Source organism: Lemur catta, chromosome 22 (assembly GCF_020740605.2).
Source record: "Lemur catta isolate mLemCat1 chromosome 22, mLemCat1.pri, whole genome shotgun sequence".
In the NCBI taxonomy this organism is placed as follows: domain Eukaryota; kingdom Metazoa; phylum Chordata; class Mammalia; order Primates; family Lemuridae; genus Lemur; species Lemur catta.
This window is the reverse complement of record NC_059149.1, coordinates 27,769,781-27,793,285: the sequence shown is the minus strand read 5'-3', so window position 1 is coordinate 27,793,285 and position 23,505 is coordinate 27,769,781. Positions and strand designations below refer to the sequence as shown.

The 23,505-nt window shown below is 43.4% G+C and overlaps 3 protein-coding genes across 3 annotated transcripts; 2 read left to right on the top strand and 1 right to left on the bottom strand.

Annotated features, from left to right (window-relative positions):
- Positions 1–830: 830 nt before the first annotated feature.
- On the top strand, positions 831–3,175 carry DEFB134 (defensin beta 134). The gene is made up of 2 exons (XM_045535611.1): positions 831–997; positions 2,244–3,175. The coding sequence occupies exons 1-2, from the start codon at positions 940–942 to the stop codon at positions 2,384–2,386; spliced, it is 201 nt and encodes a 66-aa protein (XP_045391567.1). The 5' UTR covers positions 831–939; the 3' UTR covers positions 2,387–3,175.
- Positions 3,176–5,388: 2,213 nt separating this feature from the next.
- On the bottom strand, positions 5,389–7,287 carry DEFB135 (defensin beta 135). The gene is given in 2 exon segments (XM_045535610.1): positions 5,389–5,558; positions 7,224–7,287. Coding segments are annotated over 2 exon segments (234 nt in total).
- A 12,082-nt stretch (positions 7,288–19,369) lies between these two features.
- On the top strand, positions 19,370–20,071 carry DEFB136 (defensin beta 136). Its single transcript, XM_045535382.1, has 2 exons — positions 19,370–19,424; positions 19,890–20,071. Exons 1-2 carry the CDS (start codon positions 19,370–19,372, stop codon positions 20,069–20,071), a joined length of 237 nt encoding a protein of 78 aa, XP_045391338.1.
- Positions 20,072–23,505: the final 3,434 nt, after the last annotated feature.

Sequence of the window (23,505 nt, the reverse complement as noted above, 5' to 3'; positions counted from 1 at the left end):
AAAGAAACCCAACAAGAAAGAGTACATAATGTATGATTTCATTCACATAAAATTTCAAGAAAATACAAACTAATCTATAGTGTCCGCATAAAAAGTGGTTGCCTGGAGAATGCGTGGTGAAGGAGGTGGCTCAGGGGGGAAATATTACAGAAGTCATGAAGAAATGTTGAGGGGAACGGATATATTCATTACCTTGAATGTGACGATGGTTTCACAAAATTATACATATGTCAAGATGTATCAAATTGTATACTTTTAAAATATTTTCTATTGTTTACTGTATGTCATTTATACTTCAATAAAGATGTTTTTATAAAACAGTGACAATTACGTAAGGATGACCTTGATGAAATTTTGTGCATTTAGAATTACTATTTACGAAGAGTTTATAGAGACACAGATATGTAGTATATGTCAAGTTACAAAAGAAAGATACCTAATTACAAGGATATTAAGTTTATAACTATGCAAAATGAAATATTAAACAACAAACTAGGCATAGATGAAACTCTAAGAAATGCACAGGTTGTCTCTGAGAGATAAGGTTCGACTATAACTTTTCCTTCCTTATCCTTGTTAATATTTTACAAATTTTCTAAAATTAGCATTTTAATTTTTGTTGTAAAATAAAAACTGAACACTATTTAATTTTATTCATTTAAAAGAGAAAAAGCATATAGTTCTCAGGGCTCCATGAATACTTTTGGAAAGCCCAGGTTGGGGAGCAGCGCCTTTGTGGATGGAAAAAGCTGTCAAACAGGAAAGGGCTGTCAGGTTTACAGCTGCCTGGGGGTGTTCAGTGTAGCGTGTCTACCTCAGCAGGCATGCCCCAGACCTGAGAGGTGCACACAAAGGGTGTGCTCAACCTCCCCTTCTGTCTGTTACCTGGTGGCCGGTCTCAGACCCTGCCAGCAGCCTCCTCAACAGACGCTCCCAGTCATGAAACCTCTCCTGGTTGCGACTGCCTTTCTCTTCCTTTCAGATCCAGTGATGGCAGGTAAATGGGAATCTTCCTGGGGGAGGGATGCTTCATTGGGAAGAACAATGCCACTAAACAACCCTATAAATGTACTCCTGCCATGGACCTTTTAATATCCAAAGTAGAAAAAGCATCCACCAGCTTTGACGTCAGCAAGAGCTAAGCTTGAATCTTGGTTATCCAGCCTGTGAGCTGTACAACTTAGGGCAGAGGCCTGAGTCTCTCTGAGCCTTAGTTTCCTCATTTATAAAATGGAAATGAAGAGTCTTGCAAGGATTAAATGGGATAATGCACAGAACAGGCCTATATATAATATGAAAAGTACCTGGCTCATGACAGATGTCATTATATTTTCATTACTAATACCCTTGCCACTGTGGTTCTATCACTAGTTCAAGAACATGTCTGGCTATAATAGTCAAAACAAGCAAATAGGGATAAGACAATTAGGTAAGCTTTCTAATATACCAAATTGCTTACAGTTAATGTATTGTTTATGGATCCCATAGTTACATGAGAAACAGATTTGGACCCATTTGTTTCAAGGGAATTACTGGGCTTTCTGCGATAGGAGGAATGGCTGATCTGATGAGGCGGTAGCCAGGGAGACACAACTGGCCTTGTCCTCTAGCTTGACCATGTTCTTTATGATTTTCAAAGTCTCATCTTGAATATTCTCTTCACCTGACGTTATGACTGAGTCCCAATGCTCGTGCTGTGTGAGCATAAGCCTCAGGGATAAGGGAGCCGCGTGACCCGAATTTAAGGATGCACAGGTCCCAGGCCTCTTGAAGCTGTGGATGGGACCAGCTCCCCTGTGGTTTACGGCAAAGGTTTTATGGCCCCCAGACAGTCAGCAACCCCATCTATTCTACCATATTCCCTTGACTGCCTTATAGTGCCCACAGCATGGCATTTCCATAGGAATTTCTCGTCTCGTTGCACACACCCTTGTATTTCATCTTCCCGAAAGTGTTACAGATTATCCTCTTGGGCTTCCACCTTTATGACCTTGTTTAACTTAAATTACCTCCTAAAGGCCCTTTGCCCAAACATAGTCACACTGAGTTAGGGTTTCTGCATATGAATTTTGAGGTGACACATTCGGCCTATAGCACTAGTTCATTTTTTTTTTTTCAGTTACAGAATCAATCCTTCTGACCAAGTCCCCTTGGAATCCAACTGGATAAAAATCGAAGGCCTAGTCATTCAATAGTCAAAAAAGACCTGTAGTGAATTATCTTTCCATTCACTTTCCTCCCAGGTTTAAATCTATTATCATCAGAGATGTACAAGGAATGCTACCAAGGCGGCGTCTGCAGACTTGAGTGCTACGGCAGTGAAATGTTGGTTGCCTACTGCACGTTTCAGCTGGAGTGCTGCGTCACGGGCAATCCTCCACCCTGACGCGAGGGGCTCCTGGGTGCCACCGAGCCTGAAGGCCCTCAACCCTCCCATCTTCCACCAAGCCAGGAATTTAGATCACACTGTGACACCGTGATGTACCCACGACTGCTGGCTTTCAGCATTTTTTACAAGGCACCAGAATTTTACAATCTCAAATTTGAAGAGCTGAGCTGTAGCCTTCTTAAAAAGAGCTAGGCTTTTCACAAAAACAACTTAGAATGTATTTTCTCCCTTCAAAATACTATCCAATGCCCTCCTCAGTGCCTATTTCTCCCACTAATCATAGACAGGATACATTACTTGTTTAGAAAGGCTTCAACAGAAACATCTTCCTGCCCCACCAAACCTTCAGCTCTCCATTCATCTTTTCTATGAACCTCCCATCTGCAGAGGAGCAGATCTGCCCTGGCCTTCAGACTACCTCGCACATCTCTCCTGCAGGGTGGACCAGCAGGCTGGCCTGTGTCTTGACTGGGCCTGACCCTGAAGTTCTTCTTGAAACAGAAGGAGAGAGGCCCCCTTGTGATGTGCTATCACAGGTAACTCCTCATCCACCTCCCTAGTGTCAGTTGAGCAATGGGACTTTCCATGTCAGTTCCTAGGGTTCAGCTACAGGCCATAAGACTGCTCGGCCGGGGTTTCATGTTGGATCCTCGGACACAAGTGACCACCACCACGGCTGCCCATCATCTGACCCCACTTGGTTGGGTGACACCCCATGGGTCGAGAAGCTAACAACATGCTGATCTTGCTTCTCTATATGTGTTACTAATAAACTATCTAAATCCAGTTGGACTCATTGTTTTCATTACCAGCCAACCTTATGAAGGTGTAACAGGAAAACACAAGGATGCAGCAAAAGCAGTTCTAAGAGGGAAGTTTATAGCAATAAATGCCTCTGTTGAAAAAGAAGAAAGATCTCAAATAAACAACCTAACTTTACACCTCAAGGAACTAGAAAATGAAGACCAAACTAAGCTCAAAGTTGGCAGAAGGAAGGAAATAATAAAGATCAGAGCAGAAATAAATCAAATAGAGAACATGATTTTGCTATGTGTATAATCACCTTTGTCCCTTCCTTGGAAGAGTCAAAAGAGTTGAGTCAGGTCTCAGGATGTATTCTGCACAGGATGGATATTTCACCCATCACAGCAGCTGCTGTTTGTTTAAAGCTCCAAACTTTGATGGCGTCACTTCCCAGGAGTGTGCCAATCAAAAGCAAATCTATTCTTCTTCTTCTTGTCATATTGGGAGCAGTGCTTCTCTCTCCCTGCCTTATTCTTCCTGAAACCTATTCAAAAGAAGAAAGGGGCTGAATCTTTATTATCTTAAATATTTTACCTTGCTTATGATGAGAAATTTTAATAATACATAAGAATAGAAACATGTTTATGGCCTGGTCACACAAAACAGTACAAAATTTCTTTAACCACGCAGTGTAAACTGTAACATACTCAACATTTCAACTTAAATATTTTTAATGTGACTTTTCTTTCATTGTTTTCAATGTCAAATAATAAGTATTCCTTAGTAGGTTCCCAAGTAGACAAAATTAGACAACCCGATAGAAAAATGGATGAAAGTCTCAAGCAGGCATATCACAAATAAGGGTAGCTAAGTGGCCAATGGACATCTCTGAAAAGGTGCTCAGCCACATTAGTCATCAGTAAAGCACAAATTAAACCACCACAGTTCATCTTTATATATTCCCTAGAATGGGGGGAAAAAGGCAGAAAACACTAGTTTTCGATGAGGAGGTAAAGCAACAAGAACCCTCAGCACTGTAGCTGGGAGTATAAACTGGTACAACCAGTTTGGAGGACAACTGTCTAGATAAATTAGACAATTTATCTAATAAAACTGAATATATGCATAGTCTGTGACCTAGCAATTTCACTCCTAGGTATATACCCACAGAAATACCTACCTATATGCTTCAAAAAAAAAAAACATGTACAAGAATGTTCACCATAGCACTGTTTACAAGAGCCCAACACTGGAAACTACAGCTATGATCACTAGAATATTCAAATAAGTTGTGATATCTTCCCCCATGTAACACAGTATACCACTGAGAATTACAAACGACAATTAAATGAAACAGATGAATAAATATCACTAAAATAATGCAGAGTAGAAGAAGCCAGACATGAAGAAATACCTACTTTATGATTCCACTTATATCAAGTTCAAAAACAGATGCCAGAACTTTCCTATTAAAAGTCGGGCTAAGACAATTCACAACTGCAAAGATAAAGAGTCAACCTAAGGACCCATCAAGTGAAGAGTGGATAAAGAAAATGTGATAGACACACACACACACACACACACACACACACCATGGAAAACTACTTGGCCATAAAAAAGAATAGAATAATGTCTTTTGCAGCACCTTGGATGGAACTGGAGACCATTATCCTAAGTGAAATAACTCAGGAACAAAAAACCAATAAGTATCATCACATATAAGTGGGAGCTAAGCTATGGGCACGCATGGTCCTACAGAGTGGTATAAAGGACACTGGACACTCAGAAGGGGAGATGGTGAGGGGGTAAGGGATGCAGAACTACCTATTGAGTACAATGTATGCTATTCGGGTTGTGTGTACACTAAAAGGCCAGACTTCACCACCATACAATACATATATGTAACAGAAAACCACTTGTACCACCTAAATATATTGAAATAAAAAAAAATTGGGCTAGGGATTATCCTGTGTGGCATAGTGACTGGTAGTGTCCAGGATGTTGTAATTTTCTCTTCCTGATCCACTTGCTGCTTATACAGGTGCATTAGATTTGTGCAATGCATCAAGATGCTCAGTTGGGATTTGTACATTTTTTCTAATTGTATGCTACACTTCAAAAAAGTTCTTGAGACTCTGGATGAGTAATAAATTAATAAGAAGACAGAACACTGAACACAAGGAGTTTAATTAGGAGAGCACTTCCATAGGAGAGGCAATAAAGAGAAAACAGCAGGAGATTTCAGATAGTCACAGCTATTTCCCAACCAGTGTCGGTAGATGCTTTTTATCTATGCAGCACACATATGAGGTATCACACAAAATATGATACTCTTCTCCTTTCGAACACTTTTTCCGGCAATAACCTTGCAATCACCAACATGAAGCAAAGATTCTTCTTATGTATATATTGGGTCCACTTCTAACTGCCAACGGAAACAGAGGAAAATGCACAGTTAGTGTCCTGCAGTGTCACGTTGCCAGGGAGAAATGAGACTTAAAGCTATACTCTTAATTTTTCAATGGCAAATTGGACATGACCTAAGATAGCCAAGACATTTTATGGCTAGAAGGTCCCTTTTCACCTGCTCTTACCTTATTTTCCAGAGGCTTTATTATAAGCCATGACATGAATCCACGATTACACAAATCACTCATCAACTATGTGCCATTACTGGGGCACAACAGATTCAGCTTGGAACTATTTGCTATAGAAAGAACATTCAGACACTGGAGGAGTCCCAGGAATCTGCAGAGGCCCACATCAGGAGACATGCAGGGTCTGGGATAGCTATTCAAGGTAGCTTGTGATTATCAAAGCACCAGCATGAAGGAAAAGAAAAGATCACCGAACTGGAATTTCAGAAGCCTACGGTTCTAGCCCCGTATTCTCCCAATAACATTCTGCATGACTTTTTGTCAGGTGCTTAATTGCAGAGTACTTAAAGAGCATCCCATGGGATAACGAGTATGAAATGGTTTGAAATACCTGAAACATAGACCTAGATCTCTTGCTAGTGATTTTCCTAGACCTTAAAACCTGGGTGCCTCTGGACACCAAAAGGTGGGGGCGGGGGAGAAGGAAGGTGGTTCAAGAGGTGATGGATGTCCCCGAGTCACCCACTGATCATCCACCCTTGCATGCTAAGCCTATCACCGTCTCCACCCCATTGCCCCCATGAGACCATGGGTTGGGCCTTTGTGGTGTGAAAATAATCAATGCATGAAAATAATCAATGTGGTATGACCAAGGGCCATTAGAAAGCAACCTTTCCTGCCATGTGCTTGCTAGCTCTGGGGCTCCTGTCTGGGAGCAGAGGAGTCCAGTGTGGAGACAGTGCAAAACACCCAGAGGTCCTGCCAGCCAGGACAGCAGCAATAGTCTCGACATGATCTTCATCTGTATCTGTCTTAAATCCTTCATACCAGGCCCTTGAGTGATACATTTTAAATATGAAGGTTTGAAGCAAAGGGTGGGAGCTTTCTGCAGACCCCAGAAAACCACAAGCAATTTTGAGAACCTCTACTTTAGTGACTTAAATGGACACTTCTCTGTGTTACCAAGTTGCTTCTTTCTGTCCAGAGAACATCAATTCTGACCCCTCAAACTCATTATCCATAGGATATCATTATGCTATAAGTTAATTTAATACATCTCAGCAATGAGCCCTGTTTGTGGATTCTGCTTAGCATAATATCTGCCTTGGCTTCTAAATGAGTGAAAAATAACGTGGGTGGCCAACTCGGGAAGGCAAGTTCTAAGAATCCTCAAGGAACAGCCTCCCTCTCAGCCCAAGTCCTCCGCGTCCTCTAAAGGTATCATCTTTTTGCTCTGCCCCACTTCTGCCAACCTTCCTGTCAACTTTCACAGACTCCACAGACCAAAATCTAGAACCGGTTTCTTCTGGGAAGAAGCCATCTTCTATTGTGTGTCCTTAGCATCTTTTCTCCATTCCCTAGAACAGCCCAGAGTGTCCACTTCTGCTCACGTTCCTCCCTCTTTCAGCTTCCATTGTCCAAGCCCTGCTTTATTCTCACACCCCCTCTCCCTTCGCTGTTCCTAACTCTACAGGGAGGGGCTTCTGTTTTACCTGGTGGAACACAGAAGAGCAAGACAAGGACCACAAGGACCAAGAGCACGCTCCTCATGGCCATACCCACAAGCAAAGACGCAGCTGAGACGCAAGGGCGAGGCATTCCCTATGTAGCTTTGGAGAGATGGGGAGCTGCATGGCCAGTGAACCTTTCAGAACAAGAACATCTGCTTGCTCCACTGAGCTGTCCAATCAGCGACAGCTCTGTTTGGACATGGCATCTCACCATTAAGGCGCACTTCCTGGGTGCCACTTGTGTGCTAGCAACTGAATTCACAATGCGTAACAGCCCTAATCTAGGCCCTGGTAGGATGCTGTGTAGGTGCCTTTGCATCCTCATTGTTCGCCCATTTAACAAACACATATAAGTGTACGGAGGAGTATAAGACTGCCTGAAATAGTTGACAAAGGGTTTTCAATACTAATTTTCTATATATGTATACTTTCAGAATGGCATTAAAAATTGACTTAAATAATTCCAGCTTAGTTTTAAAAAGAAAAGGACTATACTAAAGTCCTTAACAGAAAGTTATTTGCAGTTACTTAAATAATATAATGATATTGCTCTATATTTTTCCTTTTTTGCATTATCCTTCCAGGTTTGTATTTTTAATTTGTTTCTAAATTTTTTCATTGACCCACTGATCATTCAGGAACACGTTGTTTAATTTCTAAGTGTGTAGTTTCCAAGGTTCTTCTTTTTATATATTTCTAATTTTATTCCATTGTCTTCAGAAAAGGTACTTGATATGATTTTGACTTTTTTGAATTTGTTGAGACTTCCTTTGGGGCCTAAAATATGGTCTATTCTGGAGAATGTTCCATGTGCTGGTGAGAAGAATGTGTATTCTGTGGCAGTTGGGTAAAATGTTCTGTAAATGTCAGCTAGGTCCATTTGGCCTAGTGTATAGTTTAACTCTTATGTTTTCTTGTTGTTTTCCTGTCCTGGATGCTCTGTCCATTACTGAGAGTGGGATGTGGAAGTCACTTACTATTATTATATACCAGTCTGGCTCTCCCTTTAGATCTATTAATATTTGCTTTATATATTTGGGTGCTTCAGTGTTGAATGTATGTATATTTATGATTGTTATATCATCTTGCTAATTTGACCGCTTTATTATTCTATGGTAACATTTTTCATCTCTTTTCAAATTCTTTGACTTGTAGTCAATTTTATTCTATTTTATTTTATATAAATATGGCTACTCCTGTTCTTTTTTGGTCTCCATTTGCATGGAATATCTTTTTCCATCTCTTCATTTTCAGTCTCTCTCTCTCTCTCTCTCTCTCTCTCTCTCTCTCTCTCTCTCTCTCTATATATATATATATATATATATATATGTCTTTATAGGTAAAGTGGGTTTCTTGTAGGCAACATACATTTGGTTCTTGTTTTATTCACCCATTCAGCCACTCTATGTCTTTTAATTGGAGAATTGAGTCCATTTACACTCCATGTTGTTATTAATAGGCACGGACTTACTACTGCCATTTTGTTACTTATTTTGGTTGTTTTCTAACTCCTTCCATCCTTTCTTCCTTCCTTCCTTCTTTCCTTCCTTCCTTTTTTCCTTCTTTCTTTTTCCGTTTGTGGTTAAGTAACTTTCTTTGGTTATATGTTTTGATTTGTTACTTTTTATTTTTAGTGTATCTATTATAGGTTTTTGCCTTTGGTTACCATGAGGCTTACAAAAAACGTCTTACAGATATAACAAGTTATTTTAAACAGATGACAACTTATTTTTTACCACAAAAAACAGAAACAAACAAATGAAAAACTAAAAAACTCTACACTTTAACTCCACCTACCCTCCATATTTTGACTTTTGGCTGTCTCAATCTACATCTTTTTATATTGCCTATCTTTTAACAAATTTCTGTAGTCATTATTATTTTTGATAAGCTTGTCTTTTAGTCATCAAATGAGAGGTAGGAATGGTCTTTGGGGATTCCTTTGTTTTTAATGAGTTTCTTTTCTCTTGTTGCTTTCAAAATTATCTTTGTCTTTGACTTTTGACAATTTGAGTATAATGTGCCCCAGAGAAATCTTCTTTGGGTTGATCTTGCTAGGAGCCTAGAATCCTTGAACTTCAGTAAATTGGATATCCACATCCTGCCCAGAATTTGTGAAGTTTACAGTCAGTATTTCTTTAAATAAGTTTTCTGCCCCTTTTTCTTCTTCTGAGACTTCTACAATTTGTATGTTCATACACTCAGTGGTGGCCTATAGGTTCCCTGCACTCTCTTCACTCTTCTTTTTTCCTCTTTAAATGGCTAATTCCTTTTCTTTCTTTCTTTCTTTTTTTTTTTTTTAAGACAGTCTCACTCTGTTGCATGGGCTAGAGTGCCATAGTGTCAACCTAGCTCACAGCAACGTCAAACTCCTGGGCTCCAGCAATCCTCTTGCCTCAGCCTCTTGAGTAGCTGGGACTACAGGGACACACAAACATGCCCAGCTAATTTTTTCTATTTTTAGTAGAGACAGGGTCTCACTCTTGTTCAGGCTGGTCTTGAACTCCTGAGCGCAAGTGATCCTCCTGCCTCAGCCTCCCAGAGTACTAAGATTACAGGCATGAGCCACTGCACCCAGCCTAAATGGCTAATTTCAAATGACTTGGTTTTGAGTTTGCTAATTTTTTCTTTTGAATGATTGGGTCTGCTATCGAAGCTCTCTACTGAATTTTTCAGTCCTATTATTGTATTATTTGGTTCCAGGATGTTTGTTTGTTTGTTTGTTTTTTATGATTTCTATTTCTTTAGTAAACCTCTCACTTTGTTCATCCATTTTTTAGTTGTGTAGCTCTGTTTTCTTGCATCTCATTGAGCTTCTTTAAGATAATTACTTGAATTCTTTTTCAGGAAATACTTAGATCATTTCAGCCGGGGAGGAGACCATCTGAATTCCACAGCACTCTATGACCAACAAATTGTTGGACACGGTGAAGAGCCCTCTGTCTTTAAGAATGACAAAATATATGGAAATGTACTCTATCTACCAGATAAGCCTCAAAATTAACTATAACACAAACCAAGGAAGATCAATGTAGGATATGTGGACTTCAAACTCATATTAATAAAAAAAAACATTATTCTCTAGCCAGACCTTTGCCAATGTAATTACGAGTATAGAATACTCAAACTATTTCTATCCCCTAACAGGGTGTAAGGGGCTCCACAAAGTTCCCTTGCTACAAACAAGCTAACATAAGAATGTTTCAGTGATGTCTGTGCCTCTGTGCCTTTGCTTCTGTGGATCCACTGAATATCCCTGTGATCCCTCTTTTCCCGACTTCTAGATAACTCCTACTTACCCTTAAAGATTCTACCCTGGAGCGTCATCTCCAGGAATCTTTTCCTGCTTTCTCCAAAGCTCAGTTTGGTGCTCCACAGAATCCTGTACACAAAACTATCCTAGTTCTTACCTCTTTGCATTAAAATTATAGACTTACAGCCTCTCTCTGCTCCAGGCGACTGTGAGAGAAAGAATCTTCTCTATTCTCTACATCCCTGGAACCAGCACAGGGTCTACCATAAAGTAGTGTGCCACAAACGTTGGTCACAGTGAACTGAACTAAATCTCCTGCCCTTCTCCTGATCTCTGGACCTCTCCCCCACATCCATAGTGATCCTAGCCTTTGGGTCTGTGTCTTACTTATTGCAGATAACTAACTTCCCTGGGTTCTCCCATCAGCTCTATAGGGCAGAATGAAGCGATACTGCAGCCCCAATCACCCACCCCAGCTCAGTGAGAGAGGTGTCCCCATCACCTCCTGGAAATGTTAGGTTCTGGGATCCCCTCATCAGACATGAGAGGCTACCTCCTTGCACTGACTCTGCTCTGCCTTCTGACTTTAGTGATTCCGGCTAAAGGGATAAGTTTAAGATAAGCAGGGCCTTGGGAATGTATCCTAGACCTTCCCTAGGGCTGTGCAGGGGAAGAGGGAGTTGACGATCTGCTCACAGGTACAAATAAGGCTAAATATTTGTCACATGCCAGATTTGTAACCAGCATTGCGGAATTGTCCTATGCAGCCCTCAGTCATCCCCAGGATTCCATGGAGGTAAGGACAGCCTTGCTTGTTACAATTGTGGTAAGAAATTTGAGTACAGGGAAGATACTGAAATGCCCAAAGGAATGATCACATCCCATAGACAATGTGGCAGAAGCCAAGGAAGAACGCAAACCAGCCCTGAGGACTTCTGGGCACAGTCCCAGTGGCACCAGGGCCTTCAATCTTGAAAGCAGGGGCTGAGGTCTTTCTGCGCTGTGTGTGCCTGCAGATTGGTTCCAAGCCATCTCCTTTCACAGAATGTCCTAAGACCCTGAACACAATCAAATCTCACCAAGGGTAATAAACTGATTCACCTGGTTACACAGCCCCTTCCAGGCAGGTGTATTTCTTGATCACTTGGGACAACAGACCTTATTTCCCTCTCTGAACTTTCCCATGCGCTGTGTGTGCCTGCAGATTGGTTCCAAACCATCTCCTCTCACAGAATGTCCTAAGACCCTGAACACAATCAAATCTCACCAAGGGTAATAAACTGATTCACCTGGTTACACAGCCCCTTCCAGGCAGGTGTATTTCTTGATCACTTGGGACAACCAGACCTTATTTCCCTCTCTGAACTTTCCCAAGTACAAAGAGTGATTTCTTTATTGATCTTGTGCCTGAATATTTGTTATGTGTGACCAGCTGGATTCTTCCCTCTTGGGTCTGGGCTTGGGTTTTGGTCTGAAGTCACTTCTCACAGCCTGTAAGGTCTCATAGAGACTGACATAATAGTCTTAACCCTCACTCTGAGTCCTATCCAAGTACATGGTTAGAGGAACACTGTGAAAGAGTGGGGAGTTCTGGATCAGTCCTCAGCAGGACCAGAAGTCAGAGCAGCTTTGTCAGCAACCAAGGAGTGTGCTCAGGCCCTTTACTCCTCTGGGCTGAAGTTTCCCAGTTTTTAAGGAGCAGGAAGCAATATAGGAAATCACTTTTACTCTCACCCTCTGACATTCCTGGGTTCTCCCATCAGCTATACACGGCAGAACGAAACGACACTACAGCCCCAATCACCCACCCCAGCTCAGTGAGGGAGGTGCCCCTATCACCTCCTGGAAATTCTAGGCTCTGGGATCCCCACATCAGACATGAGAAGCTACCTCCTTGCACTGACTCTGCTCTGCCTTTTTACTTCAGTGATGCCAGCTAATGGGATAAGAATAAGATAAGCAGGGCCTTGGGAATGTGTGCTAGACCTTCCCCGGGGCTGAACTCTTCAAGCTGACTATTCTCTAGGAGAAGTCTGGGTATAGGGCTGCCTGGGAAAAGGCAGTGAGTCATCCTGAAGCCACCTGCGTCACGTCACTATGCTCTGTTATGAAAGTTGGAGCTCCTGGCCAGAGCCCCTGACATTACCCCTCTCCACTCCCAGTCTCCTAAGCCCCTGAGATTAACCAGGGATGCTAAGGCATGGGAGCCCTTTGTGCCCACTGGTATCTTCTGGGATTAATGGGATGAGGGAATAGATCCCAGGGATTTTCACTGGCCTCTAGGAAACAAAATCTCTCCAGCTTTATTTTGGGTAATGTGTTCATTATAACATGAGTATACCAAACACCATGCAGTCCATGAAGGCAGGCATTCAGCAGGGTATACGTCACAAAAGAGAAGAATCAAGGCTAACAGCACAGTGATTCTGTTGTTGAAAGAGAGACACATTACTAAGCAATCACTGGAGTCCCTTGGGGAGCCTCAGCAAGGCAGGACCCCCAGAAAATACTCCTGGGAAGGATATTTTTTGAGCATCCATATTTGACTCCTATCTGACATTTTTCCAATTAAAAAGCTGTGCGTCTGCTAGAAGAAGTAGATTTTCATTTATTCCATCAGGGCCTGGGAAGAGGAGGCTAAGGGAGTGCTGGAGAAGGAAGGAAGTTGGCAGAGGGGCTCACGTTCTGCAAGTCTTTTTGAAGAAAAAAAAAAAAGACCTTGTGCATCAGGAAAACAGTAGCTTGCCAAATTCCTCCTGTTCTTTTTTATACATCTCTCGTCACACCTCAGCCATTAGGGAAAACAGTCTTGAGGTTCCTCAGAAAATTAAAAATTGTATATTGGAACTGAACAATTCAGTAAGTGGATTGCAGGTGGTGGGAGCTAGGTTTCTTGCTCTTAGGGTGGGGATTTACGGATAAGCAATGGGAGGAGGCTAGGATGACCGAAGTGACAATAAATTAAACTTGGAGATACCCATACGAACTCATGTTTATCTTAGTATGGGTACAGACGTTGACATGTAGAAAACATTACCGATATGGGCATCTGTATGGTTAGCATACGCACATATATTTTCCTTCTCTGTCGGCTAAGGTCTAAAAGAAATGACACCCCACTAGCAAGGAGCACACCTGGTGCCCAGACCTTGTCTTCTAACGCCAGTCTCCACTGAAAGGAACTGGGATCCTTAGGACAGAAATATATAAGATGAGCCTAGAGCATTTTATAGTGCCAGAAAGTAAGAAAAGGCTTTAAAAAAAAAAACTACTAAGAGTATAACACAAGAGCCAACTGAAAGACTTTCCTGACGGTGTGGCAGGGTGCTGAAAAATTTAAAAAAAAAAAAAAAAAAAAAAAAAAGACTTCCCAATGGTTAAAGCTGGAATCATTTGAGCAACAAAATAAATAGAGCAGTATTGGATGAGAACTCGAAGTATAAAATAATTATCCATGAGCCCATACTGATCCAAGTGAATTGATTGATTAATGGGAGCAAAGAGACAAAGCTCCACGCAGAGGAATTTCAAACAATTTATGTAGCTACTCCACCCTCCAGGACGGGGAGCATAAGTCCCCACTCCTTAAACGTGGGCTGTGCTGAGCCTATGAAGACGACAATGTGGAAGGGAGTGGGAGAGGAACTTCGCGGTGGAGAAACCTGACAAACAGGACCTCAGATCACCAGGGATAACTCACACCCACAGCAGGTACCCTTAACAGTGTAGGACGGAAATGGCGCTTCCTCCCCAAACCCATAACCCCAGTCTACTCACGAGAGAAACACCAAATTCCAACAGAGGGCACCCTAGAACATAAAGGACCAGCACTCCGCAAAAGGGTCAAAGTCATCGAAAGCAGAGAAAATCTGAGAAACTGTCACAGCCAAGAGGAACCGAAAGATACGTGACAGCTAACTGTGAGATACACTGGATGGGACCCTGGAACAGAAAGAGGACACTAGGTAAAACATAAGGAAACCTGAGTAAAGTATGGATTTAACTTAATAATGATGATGACTGATTGATAGAATATTGATATAGATAGGATAAATAGATGAGACAGAGAGACAGATGGATAGACACATCTTATTTAAAAGCGTGTTAAACCCAGGATCGAGCTATAGCAGTTATGGTGTGGCATTAGTGCACATAGAGACAAACAGAGCAATGGGACAGACTAAGGTTCCCAGCATGAGACTCACACATACATGGAGCCTCCGTTTAAGACAAAGGTGGCACATCAAGACGGTGGAGAAGCAACACATTTTTCAGTAATTTTTGGTGTTGAAACAATGGCATTTCCATATGGAAAAAGATTCAATAGAATCCCTGCTTTATACCATACACAAAAATCATCACAGGTCATTAAAGCTAAATGTGAAAGGCAAAAAATAATAATAATGAATAAAGAAAAATAACATAGGAAATAGTTTCCTAACCTGGGAGTAGGGAAAGATTCATAAGCAAGGCCCAGACAATTAAGAGAACACATGTTAATGGAAAGATACTGTGTTAGTTTCCTATTCCTGCTGTAACAAATTACCAGATATCTAGTGGCTTAAGATGTACTTATTATCTTACAGTTCTGGAGGTTGGAAATCCACCACGGGTCAGCAGAGCTGTATTCTGGAGGCAGTAGGGAAAAAAATCCATTTCCCTGCTTGTCGCACCTGCCAAAGGCTGCCCGCAGTCCTCCATCTTCAAAGCCAGTGGTGTAGCCTCTTCAAATCTCTCTTTCTCTTATTACCTCTGCTCCCTCCCCTCCACTCTCACCCCTGCTCCATTGTCACCCTCCTTCCCTCCTGCCCTCCTCTTACAAGGACCTTTGTAATCACATCACTCAGATCATCAAGGCCAATCTCCACATCTCCAGATCCTTAATTTAAGTCTCTTTTGTCATGTCAGGTAACACACTCACAGGTTCTGCGGATGGGGATGTGGACATCATTGAGGCCACCACAGATACATTAAGAAAGTCGGATGGCAGGACACCGTGGGAGAAGATATTTGCTGCACGTAGAACTAGCAAAGGGCTTGTATAAGGAAACTGTAAGGAACATCTGCGAGCTATTTTTGATGGACAGGCCAATAGGAAAAAAAAAGGGCTAAAAACCTGACTAGGCAATTACCAAAAGAGGAAATACAAATGACCAATAAATACATAAAAAGATACTCCACCTTATTTTTAATCAGAGACCTCAAATTAATCTGCAATGAGATATGTAAATAGAAAATCAAAGTCTCAGGGCCACCCCCCCCAACTCCTTGTGCAAAAGAAAAGGTAAAAGCTCAGGCGCCTGCGAAGAGCTGGCCCCATAGGTCACTCATTAAGGAAAGTCCCTGCTGATGCAAGTTGCCCCTGTGTCCAGCACCTAAAACTAAGGCCTGTTGGATCCCACACTAATGATGAATGACACGTTTATCTTACAGGTAACAGAGCTGGAGACAAGACAGGATCAGACATTCTTCCACCTACCCAGGGACATCTACATAACTGATGTTTTCTTCACGCCCTTATTTTACATAAAATGCAGATTTCTTGGGCCTCAGAAGATTGTACCTGCTACCTCATCACCCTCCCACACCCCACCTTTTTCCTTCCCTCTGCTACCTTTAAATTGCTGAAGGTTCCAACTTCCCCTTCAGAAAACCAGCCACAGCTTGTCTGCGGTTCATGTTTTTCCTGGGTGCATCCTCAAAATCTTGGCTTAATAAACCTCCATGGATTGAGACTTTTGCCTAAGTCATTTATCTGGGTCAACAGCTACCACTGAATAACTACCAAATTTCTGAAGTTTATAGGTCTGACAACACCAGGCAGTGCCAAGAACGTGGAGTAACCAAAGATTCTTAAACATTGCTGATGACTATGCAAATTAGCAAAACCATGTGGGTACACAGTCTGGCATTTCGATAAATTGAAGTTATGCACGCCCTGTGACTTAGTTATTTCATTCTGAGGTATCTACCCTGCAGAACATACCTGTCTTCTGCCCATGTGCACAGAAAGTAAGTACAAGAATATCCACAGCAGCACTCCTGGTAATTACTAAGAAAAAAAAAACTCAAATACTTGTCAACAGTAATAAATACATAAAGTAATCCACACACTGCAATAAAATCTAACAAATGCTACTCAGAAAAATACAGATACATCTTAAGAACAGCATGAAGGAAGGGAAGCCAGCCACCAATAATGCATTTGTGCTGCCATTTCTATGTAGGCCAAAATCTGGCAAATTAAACTATACTGTCAAGTAATTTTTTGGGCTTGTGTAAACAATAATTGAATATGGATTAGATGTATTTTTTTCCTGATTTCAAAACTTATTACTACTTTTTTTTTTCACAATATTACATGAGTACAAATGTTTAGGTTACATATATTGCCTTTGCCCCGCCCAAGTCAGAGCTTGAAACATGTCCATCCCCCAGATGGTGCACACCGCACCCATTAGGTGTGAACATACCCCCCTCCTCCCCCTGCCACCTGCCCGACACCCAGTGAATGCTACTTCCATGTGTGCACATAAGTGTTAATCAATTTAGAAGGGGAACCATAAAATGGAGCAGCCGTGTGAGGAGTCTCCAAGTCAAAGCAGCGGTTCCCTTATGGGGAGGAAGCCAGAGTGGCTGCACAGGGCACACCCAGGCCTTCTGGTGCTGGAGAAGTTCAGTTGTCTCGATCTGAGTGGCATTGACAGTGTTTGCATCACGTGACATTGCTAAGCTATGGATAGGATTTGCTTGTTTTTATTTATGCATATTAAATGTCATCTTTTAGCAAGGATTTATTTTAAAAGTTTAAAAGCAAAAGCCACAAAAAAAATAAATTTGCACATGAGGAAAAACAAGCGGAGAAGTCGCCGCACTCAGGAAATTCCTGGCTGGTGAATGACTGTTGAAAGGGTAGAGAAGAGTCCTCCTCCTCCAACACGGTAATTCACTAGATGTGCACTAGAAAGAGCATGAGAAGTCTAGCAAACTAAAGATAAAGGAAGAAAACATCAACAGAGCAACACCAAAGGGAGGAAAGGGAGCAGATTTTAGTTCCCTGGCAACTTTTCCCAACAGGACCTCAGGCAGGAGAGGGGCAGACTCAGCACCATCAGGACAAGCACCTGCCACAAGGTGAGGTCAGTGACTCATTGACAAGGACACACGTGGGCGTGAAGGAAAGGGCCTGTCCTGACCACATACTGATCTGCTTTTCCAGAATTGTCTAGGAGGGGGCGCAGATGTATTTAGAAAATGTTAGGTTCAGGCTTCCCATATTCCTTAATACGTGATCGAACATAAGGAGGACAGAGTTCTGAATCGAGAATCAAGAGACCCGAATCCTTGACCCACCACCACGGCGTGCACCCTTTCTCTGTGAGCCCCGATTTCTCCAACTCTAAACGGATGGGGCGGCCTGAGCCTGTGCCACGCCTGTTGGCAGATGGTTGGGATAAGATCTGAACTTCATGGGAAAGGACCATCTGTCCCACGCAGGGTCTCCTGTAAGGGAATCCCCAGCCCCCACCCAGCACTGACCTACTTCCACTCCACTAATCCACTGTCTCTGCCCCACTCCCATTCCCACCCAGACGCGCCCTCAGCTCTGTAAGCATCACTGGAACCCAGGATAAAACTCTCTCAGCAATATTTTGCCTTCACTAACAAGGTATTTGGGGAGGGTCCATAAAGGAGAAAGGAACACAGCTATAGTGGTGGAATTTAATATTAATAACAATAATGAGTACCCTAATGTATACTGACATGAGTGCAAAGCATTTTATAAGCTCTATCCCATTTCATCCTCAAAAAACTCTTGCAATGCACTTTTTGAGAAGAGGAACCTGAGGCTCAGAGATGCTTAATAATCTATCTGAGGGTCTGAGCCTGCCAACGGAGCGTAACCAACAAAACTGTGCTCATGCCACATTACGGACTCAGACTCCTACAGCCATGGGCCACTTGGGTACAAGCCTGCCTCAAGGGGCAGAACAAAACCAAAGTTAGCGCCTTCTCCACTCTCACTCATCCATCACTACTCCAAGGGGGACAGACCTAATGACCCTTCCACAGAGCCGGGTCTTTATAGCTGCAGGGAAGCACTGCCTGGCTCCACCCCGACACTGGGCATCCAACCTTGCACACAGCACTGAACTGGCTCTTGTGAGAGACCAGAGGAGAGTTCCAATCCAGCAACTCCAAAAAGGGAGCCTCTTCAAAGTCCCCAGATCCTAGCCAACATTTCATGCCAGCCATTTGGAAGAAGAAGTCCATCTGTGAACTTTTCTGGGAACATTTTTGCAGCATCTGCCTCAAGCCAGGTAAATAAATCGGCCACCAGAAACGGGAGCTGTCTCTTTTCCTCTATTTCTGAGCACCTCTCTCAGTCAGACCAACAGCTGACCTTGAGACCCTCTGTTTCTTGGAACACAGCAGGAAGTTCTCACTTATATCCTGTTCAGTCTTAAATTGAGCCAGTGTTTTATAACATCACTTCTCCGGGCTCCTGTGCTCTTGGTGGGACTCCAGAGGAAAGGAGACACAAAGCAGATGCTTTTCCTGCCATTTTTGTATCAAATGAAATTTGAATTGAGAGGGAAAAGTGTTCGGGCCTGGGCTCAAGGATCCTGGTCTTTGGTCCTGTCCTGCAGGTAGGAAACCTTCTGGCCTTCGCTGGGTGCCTCCCTCTGCTACAGCAGCACTGATCAGCCCAGTACTCTTCTTCCTCGAACCCTGCAGAGGCCTGTGACCTCCCGAGTCTGCCCCTCCTGAAAGAGCAAGGCCAGTGTCCAGCCCCACCCAGCCCAGCCCAGCTCTAAAGGAGACTCCCAGCAGCCACCCCCACAGTTCCAGGTCCGCGCCCTCCCCCACCACCATGGGTCTCTATCTTCCCGGGTTCCTCTTCTTCCTGGTGATCTCACTGCCTTCAGGTAAGACGGTAGGTAAGGAATTGGACATGACAGCCAGGTTTCCCAAGGACCGAGGCCCCTAACAACCCTACGGGAATAAGCCCGGCAGGGGGACACCAACATGGTGGGGGGGGCAGGTTAGGGATGTAGGTGAGTGGTCTCCAGCTCTCGCCCTGCTCACCTGTTGCTATGGCCTGAAGCTCCACCAGAGCCTGAAAGAGGGGAGTAAATTTCATGACACACACACCACTGTGCAGCCACCCAAATTCCTATTTCCCCCCAAACCATTCTGGTTGACCCTAAACTCAGCCACCTCGCTGAGATGGGATAAGAGGTGAGAGAATGATGTTCAGGAGGTAAACCCCACAACAACCGGCCATGCACCAGGGAGCAGACAGGCCCAGAATGCTTCTCAGCCTTGTGAAGACTGATTTTCCTTTTCTGTGGTTGGTTGGTTTGTTTGTTTGTTTGTTTGTTTTCCTTTAGGAAATGGTCTGTTTGGGAATGATGGAGTAGAATTTCGTACTTGCAGTAAACTTGAAGGCAGATGTTTCTTTGGTTGTAATCCGGCATGGCAGTGGGTTGCTTTCTGCCATAACATTTTGTCTTGTTGTAAAAAGTTTAAAAATTTTACACCCCCCCAAGCCAAAGATCCATGGGCCGAATAAAGCTCCTGGATCTAATTAAAATGACACATGAATGGCTGGAAGAACTGAACTCACAATCTATGTGGAAGGACCCGAGAGCTCACCAACAAGCCAAGGACAGTGGACGGGGGACAGATTCTGACAATTTACTGGCAAAATTCCAGAAGTATTTTGTAAAGGGGACACAGCAGTGAAATGCATCTCCTATTGTTTTTTCTGCCCTCCCGTCTCCAATCACTAATTCCTGTTTCAAATTCAAAGTCAACTATTAAAACAAGTTCACAGGCCCAAGGGATGACACAGTCTGAGCATAAAAACAATAGCTTACGTACGGTGTGCGAGTCACTCTTTTAAGTGGTTTAAATACATTAAGTCACTTAATCTTCACAACAAAATCGATGATTCCTCCCATTTTGCAGATGAACACTCTTTTCCAAGGTCACATAACAAGTAAGAGTGAGTTAGTACTGGGTTTGAACCCAGTCTTGACCCCGTGTCTTTACCGTTGAGCTGTACCGCCTCTCAACCGGTAAGCACAGGCATCTAGCTGGATTGTGTTCCAATGTGGAGTTGGGAACCCAACTAGACCCCTGGAATGGCAAACTCCTCAGAACTCATCCTATGACTTAAAGCTATAAGGCTCCTGGTTGCTAACTTGCATCTGTGGCTCTGTACTCAGGGGCTTTAATGAATCAAGATCAATGTCACCCTAAGATCTCACACACCAAACATCACTGCTCTCCCACTGTGGTGAAGCAACGGGCCGTACATACCCACACCCAAACATCCAGCTGCCCTCTGGGTGGCGCTGTTCCAGCAGCACTTCCTCACATCCATGCCAGTGTTGACGGAGGGGCAGAGGCCACAGATCTTCATGAAGGCCCTTGTCATTCTTTGCTAAGGAAAGAAAATGACAGCCGAGTTACAAGATCTCCCTTCTCCAAGGATGTACCTGGAGGCTCAGCAGAGACGACCTGCCTGCTCAGAGCCCCCGAACCTCTAACCCCCAAATTCCAGTGAAAAACAAAACCAGAGATCACCATGACTCCAGAAGACTAGCCTCCAAGGGCACTATGCTTTAGCCAGTCCTTCTGGTTATATCTACAATGGTTCCGTGGTGTCAGGCTACCTGTATTTGCTCATTTCAACCCGGCCGCTTACCAAAAAAAAAAAAAAAGGACGGTGGTGCAAAATTCATGGAGTAATATAAAGGCAACAAAATTAACATAAAAAATAGAAAATAAAAGAGAAAACTGGATAAAGGGATAAAGAAATATTCTTTTTTTTTTTTTTTTTGAGACAGAGTCTCACTCTGTCGCCCAGGCTAGAGTGCAGTGGCGGCATCATAGCTCACTGCAGCCTCAAACTCCTGAGCTCAAGCTTCCTCCTGCCTCAGCCTCCCAGAGTGCTAGGATTACAGGCGTGAGCCACCATGCCCGTCCAAAAAAGAAATATTCTTTCATCAGATTTCGAAAGTGTCCATAACTCAAAAAAGGCTAAAATTCCTAATCCTTGTGGTTCCTAAGACCATGTCACCCTGAGCTGAAGGAGGTGCTGCTCCCACTCTGACACTGAGGTGCGGAATAGACACAGTTCTCTTCAGCAGAGTGCAGAGAGGACTGAAACACTGGAAATTATTTTTGCTGAACACTCACACATGAAACAAATATGAGTTCTAAATGATCACACATAAGAGCCATGATGTATTCACCTTGTGGCCCACTGAGGGGGTCTTTGAGAGAGCCACAGGTGCCAGTCCTCACTCTCCACCTCCCAGGGAAGCCATGAGGAAGGCCTGTGATTTAGGCTTAGCTTAGCACATCAGACCTCTGTCCCCAGGAATGTGACTTGAGTGAACATCACCACGAGTACCACTGGGGTATCATCGGTCTCTCCCAGCGCAGCGATTGCTCCAGGACCCCAGTGTGGCAGCACAGCCCTTCAGAGCTCCCTGGGGTCATGGCCATATTCCAGGCCTGTTCTGTGAGGTGCAGATATGTTCCCGGCACACTGCCTTTATGCTTGAAATGCCCAGAGTTGATGGCTTGAGACCACAAAATCTGAATGACACTGAGAACTCTCGCTGTTGCCTCCCCATATGCTTGCACTGGCAGTAAATGAGGTGATGTAGGAGCTGATGTATGTCATATTCTCGGCACTGTGTCATCTGGCTTAAATGGTCCAGAGTGGTGCTGAGTTCCAGGATGTTAAAAAAAAAAAAAAAAAAATGGGGAGTACTTTTGTGTCCACCTTTAGGGAAAGTCACTAAAAAGGAGGCCACCTCTCCCCCAGTGTGCACACAGCCAAGCCAGCACAGTGCTGACGGTAGAAACCAGGACAAGCATCACACGTGCCAGTCAGACCCAGCCCCCAGCCCACACCTTGTGATAAAATTATTTTTCCAGAAACAAACTTGGAAGTTTAAGGTATGGGTTATGTATTTGTTTGCTGGGGCTGCCAGACCAAACTGCCACACACTAGATGGCTGAAAATAACAGAAATGTGTGCTCTCAGAGCTCTAAAAGCTACAAGTCCAAAATCAAGGTATCATCTGGGTCAGGCTCCCTCCGAAAGTCCTAGGGAAGAATCCTTTTCCTGCCTCTTCCTCGCTTCTGCTGGTCGCTGGCCATCTTTTGCATCCCTTGGTTTACAGCCACATCACTCCAATCTCAGCCCCAGGGTCACACAAGCTTCATCCCTCTCTGCATGTCTCTGGGCTTCACGTGGCCTTCCTCTAAGAATATCAGTCATTGCTTTGGGGGGCCCTGATGCAGCCCTAATCCGTATGACATCATCTTAATAATCACATCCACAATGCACCAGCAATTCTAAACAAAGTCAGTGATGATACACTGGGAGGGGTGGGGCAACCACTCCCAACACCCTCCATCTCGACGTGCTATCATCTAGAGCTACAGCCTCCCATCTCTTAGAATTACACATTTCCTAAAACACTCCATGTCAGAGCCCAGCCCTCTTTGCCAGAATAACATTCTTTCTCCCCCTGCTCTAGATGCTGAATGCCCTCCCCCCGTTAAGATACCGCTACCTGGGAGCCCTCAACCTTGATGGGGTCCTGCTGTCCCCTTCACCTTACCACCTGACGGCACCCAATTCTCTACTCTTCACCTGCCATAGAAAATGTAGAAATCGCCAGAATAAAAATGGAGTCACTTGTATTAAAAACCCTCAAAAACAGAGCTGGGGCAGGCCATGAAGGGAAGGTTCTCTTGCACAAATGCCTGAAAACAAGAACTATCAGAACAGACTCTGCAAAAACCACAACCTTGCACAAAAATAATACTGCTGTAGGGACATCTCCCAAGCAATTGCCTGTCCAGTCTCAGAGAGGTACCACCCTTATTACTGATCCTGGTAGTCGAGGATAATTATCTCAAAAACTTATGTAATGCCCCTCATTTTTCCTTTAAAAATCTCTGTCTCCCTTGCCTCCC

What these genes read in the sequence shown, in the direction of transcription:
- DEFB134 (XM_045535611.1), top strand. Translation starts at nt 940, where the DNA reads ATGAAACCTCTCCTGGTTGCGACTGCCTTTCTCTTCCTTTCAGATCCA. An exon ending in TTCAGATCCAGTGATGGCAG is followed by an intron (nt 998 to 2,243) that starts GTAAATGGGAAT and finishes CTTTCCTCCCAG; the next exon opens with GTTTAAATCTATTATCATCA.
- DEFB136 (XM_045535382.1), top strand. Translation starts at nt 19,370, where the DNA reads ATGGGTCTCTATCTTCCCGGGTTCCTCTTCTTCCTGGTGATCTCACTG. An exon ending in GGTGATCTCACTGCCTTCAG is followed by an intron (nt 19,425 to 19,889) that starts GTAAGACGGTAG and finishes GTTTTCCTTTAG; the next exon opens with GAAATGGTCTGTTTGGGAAT.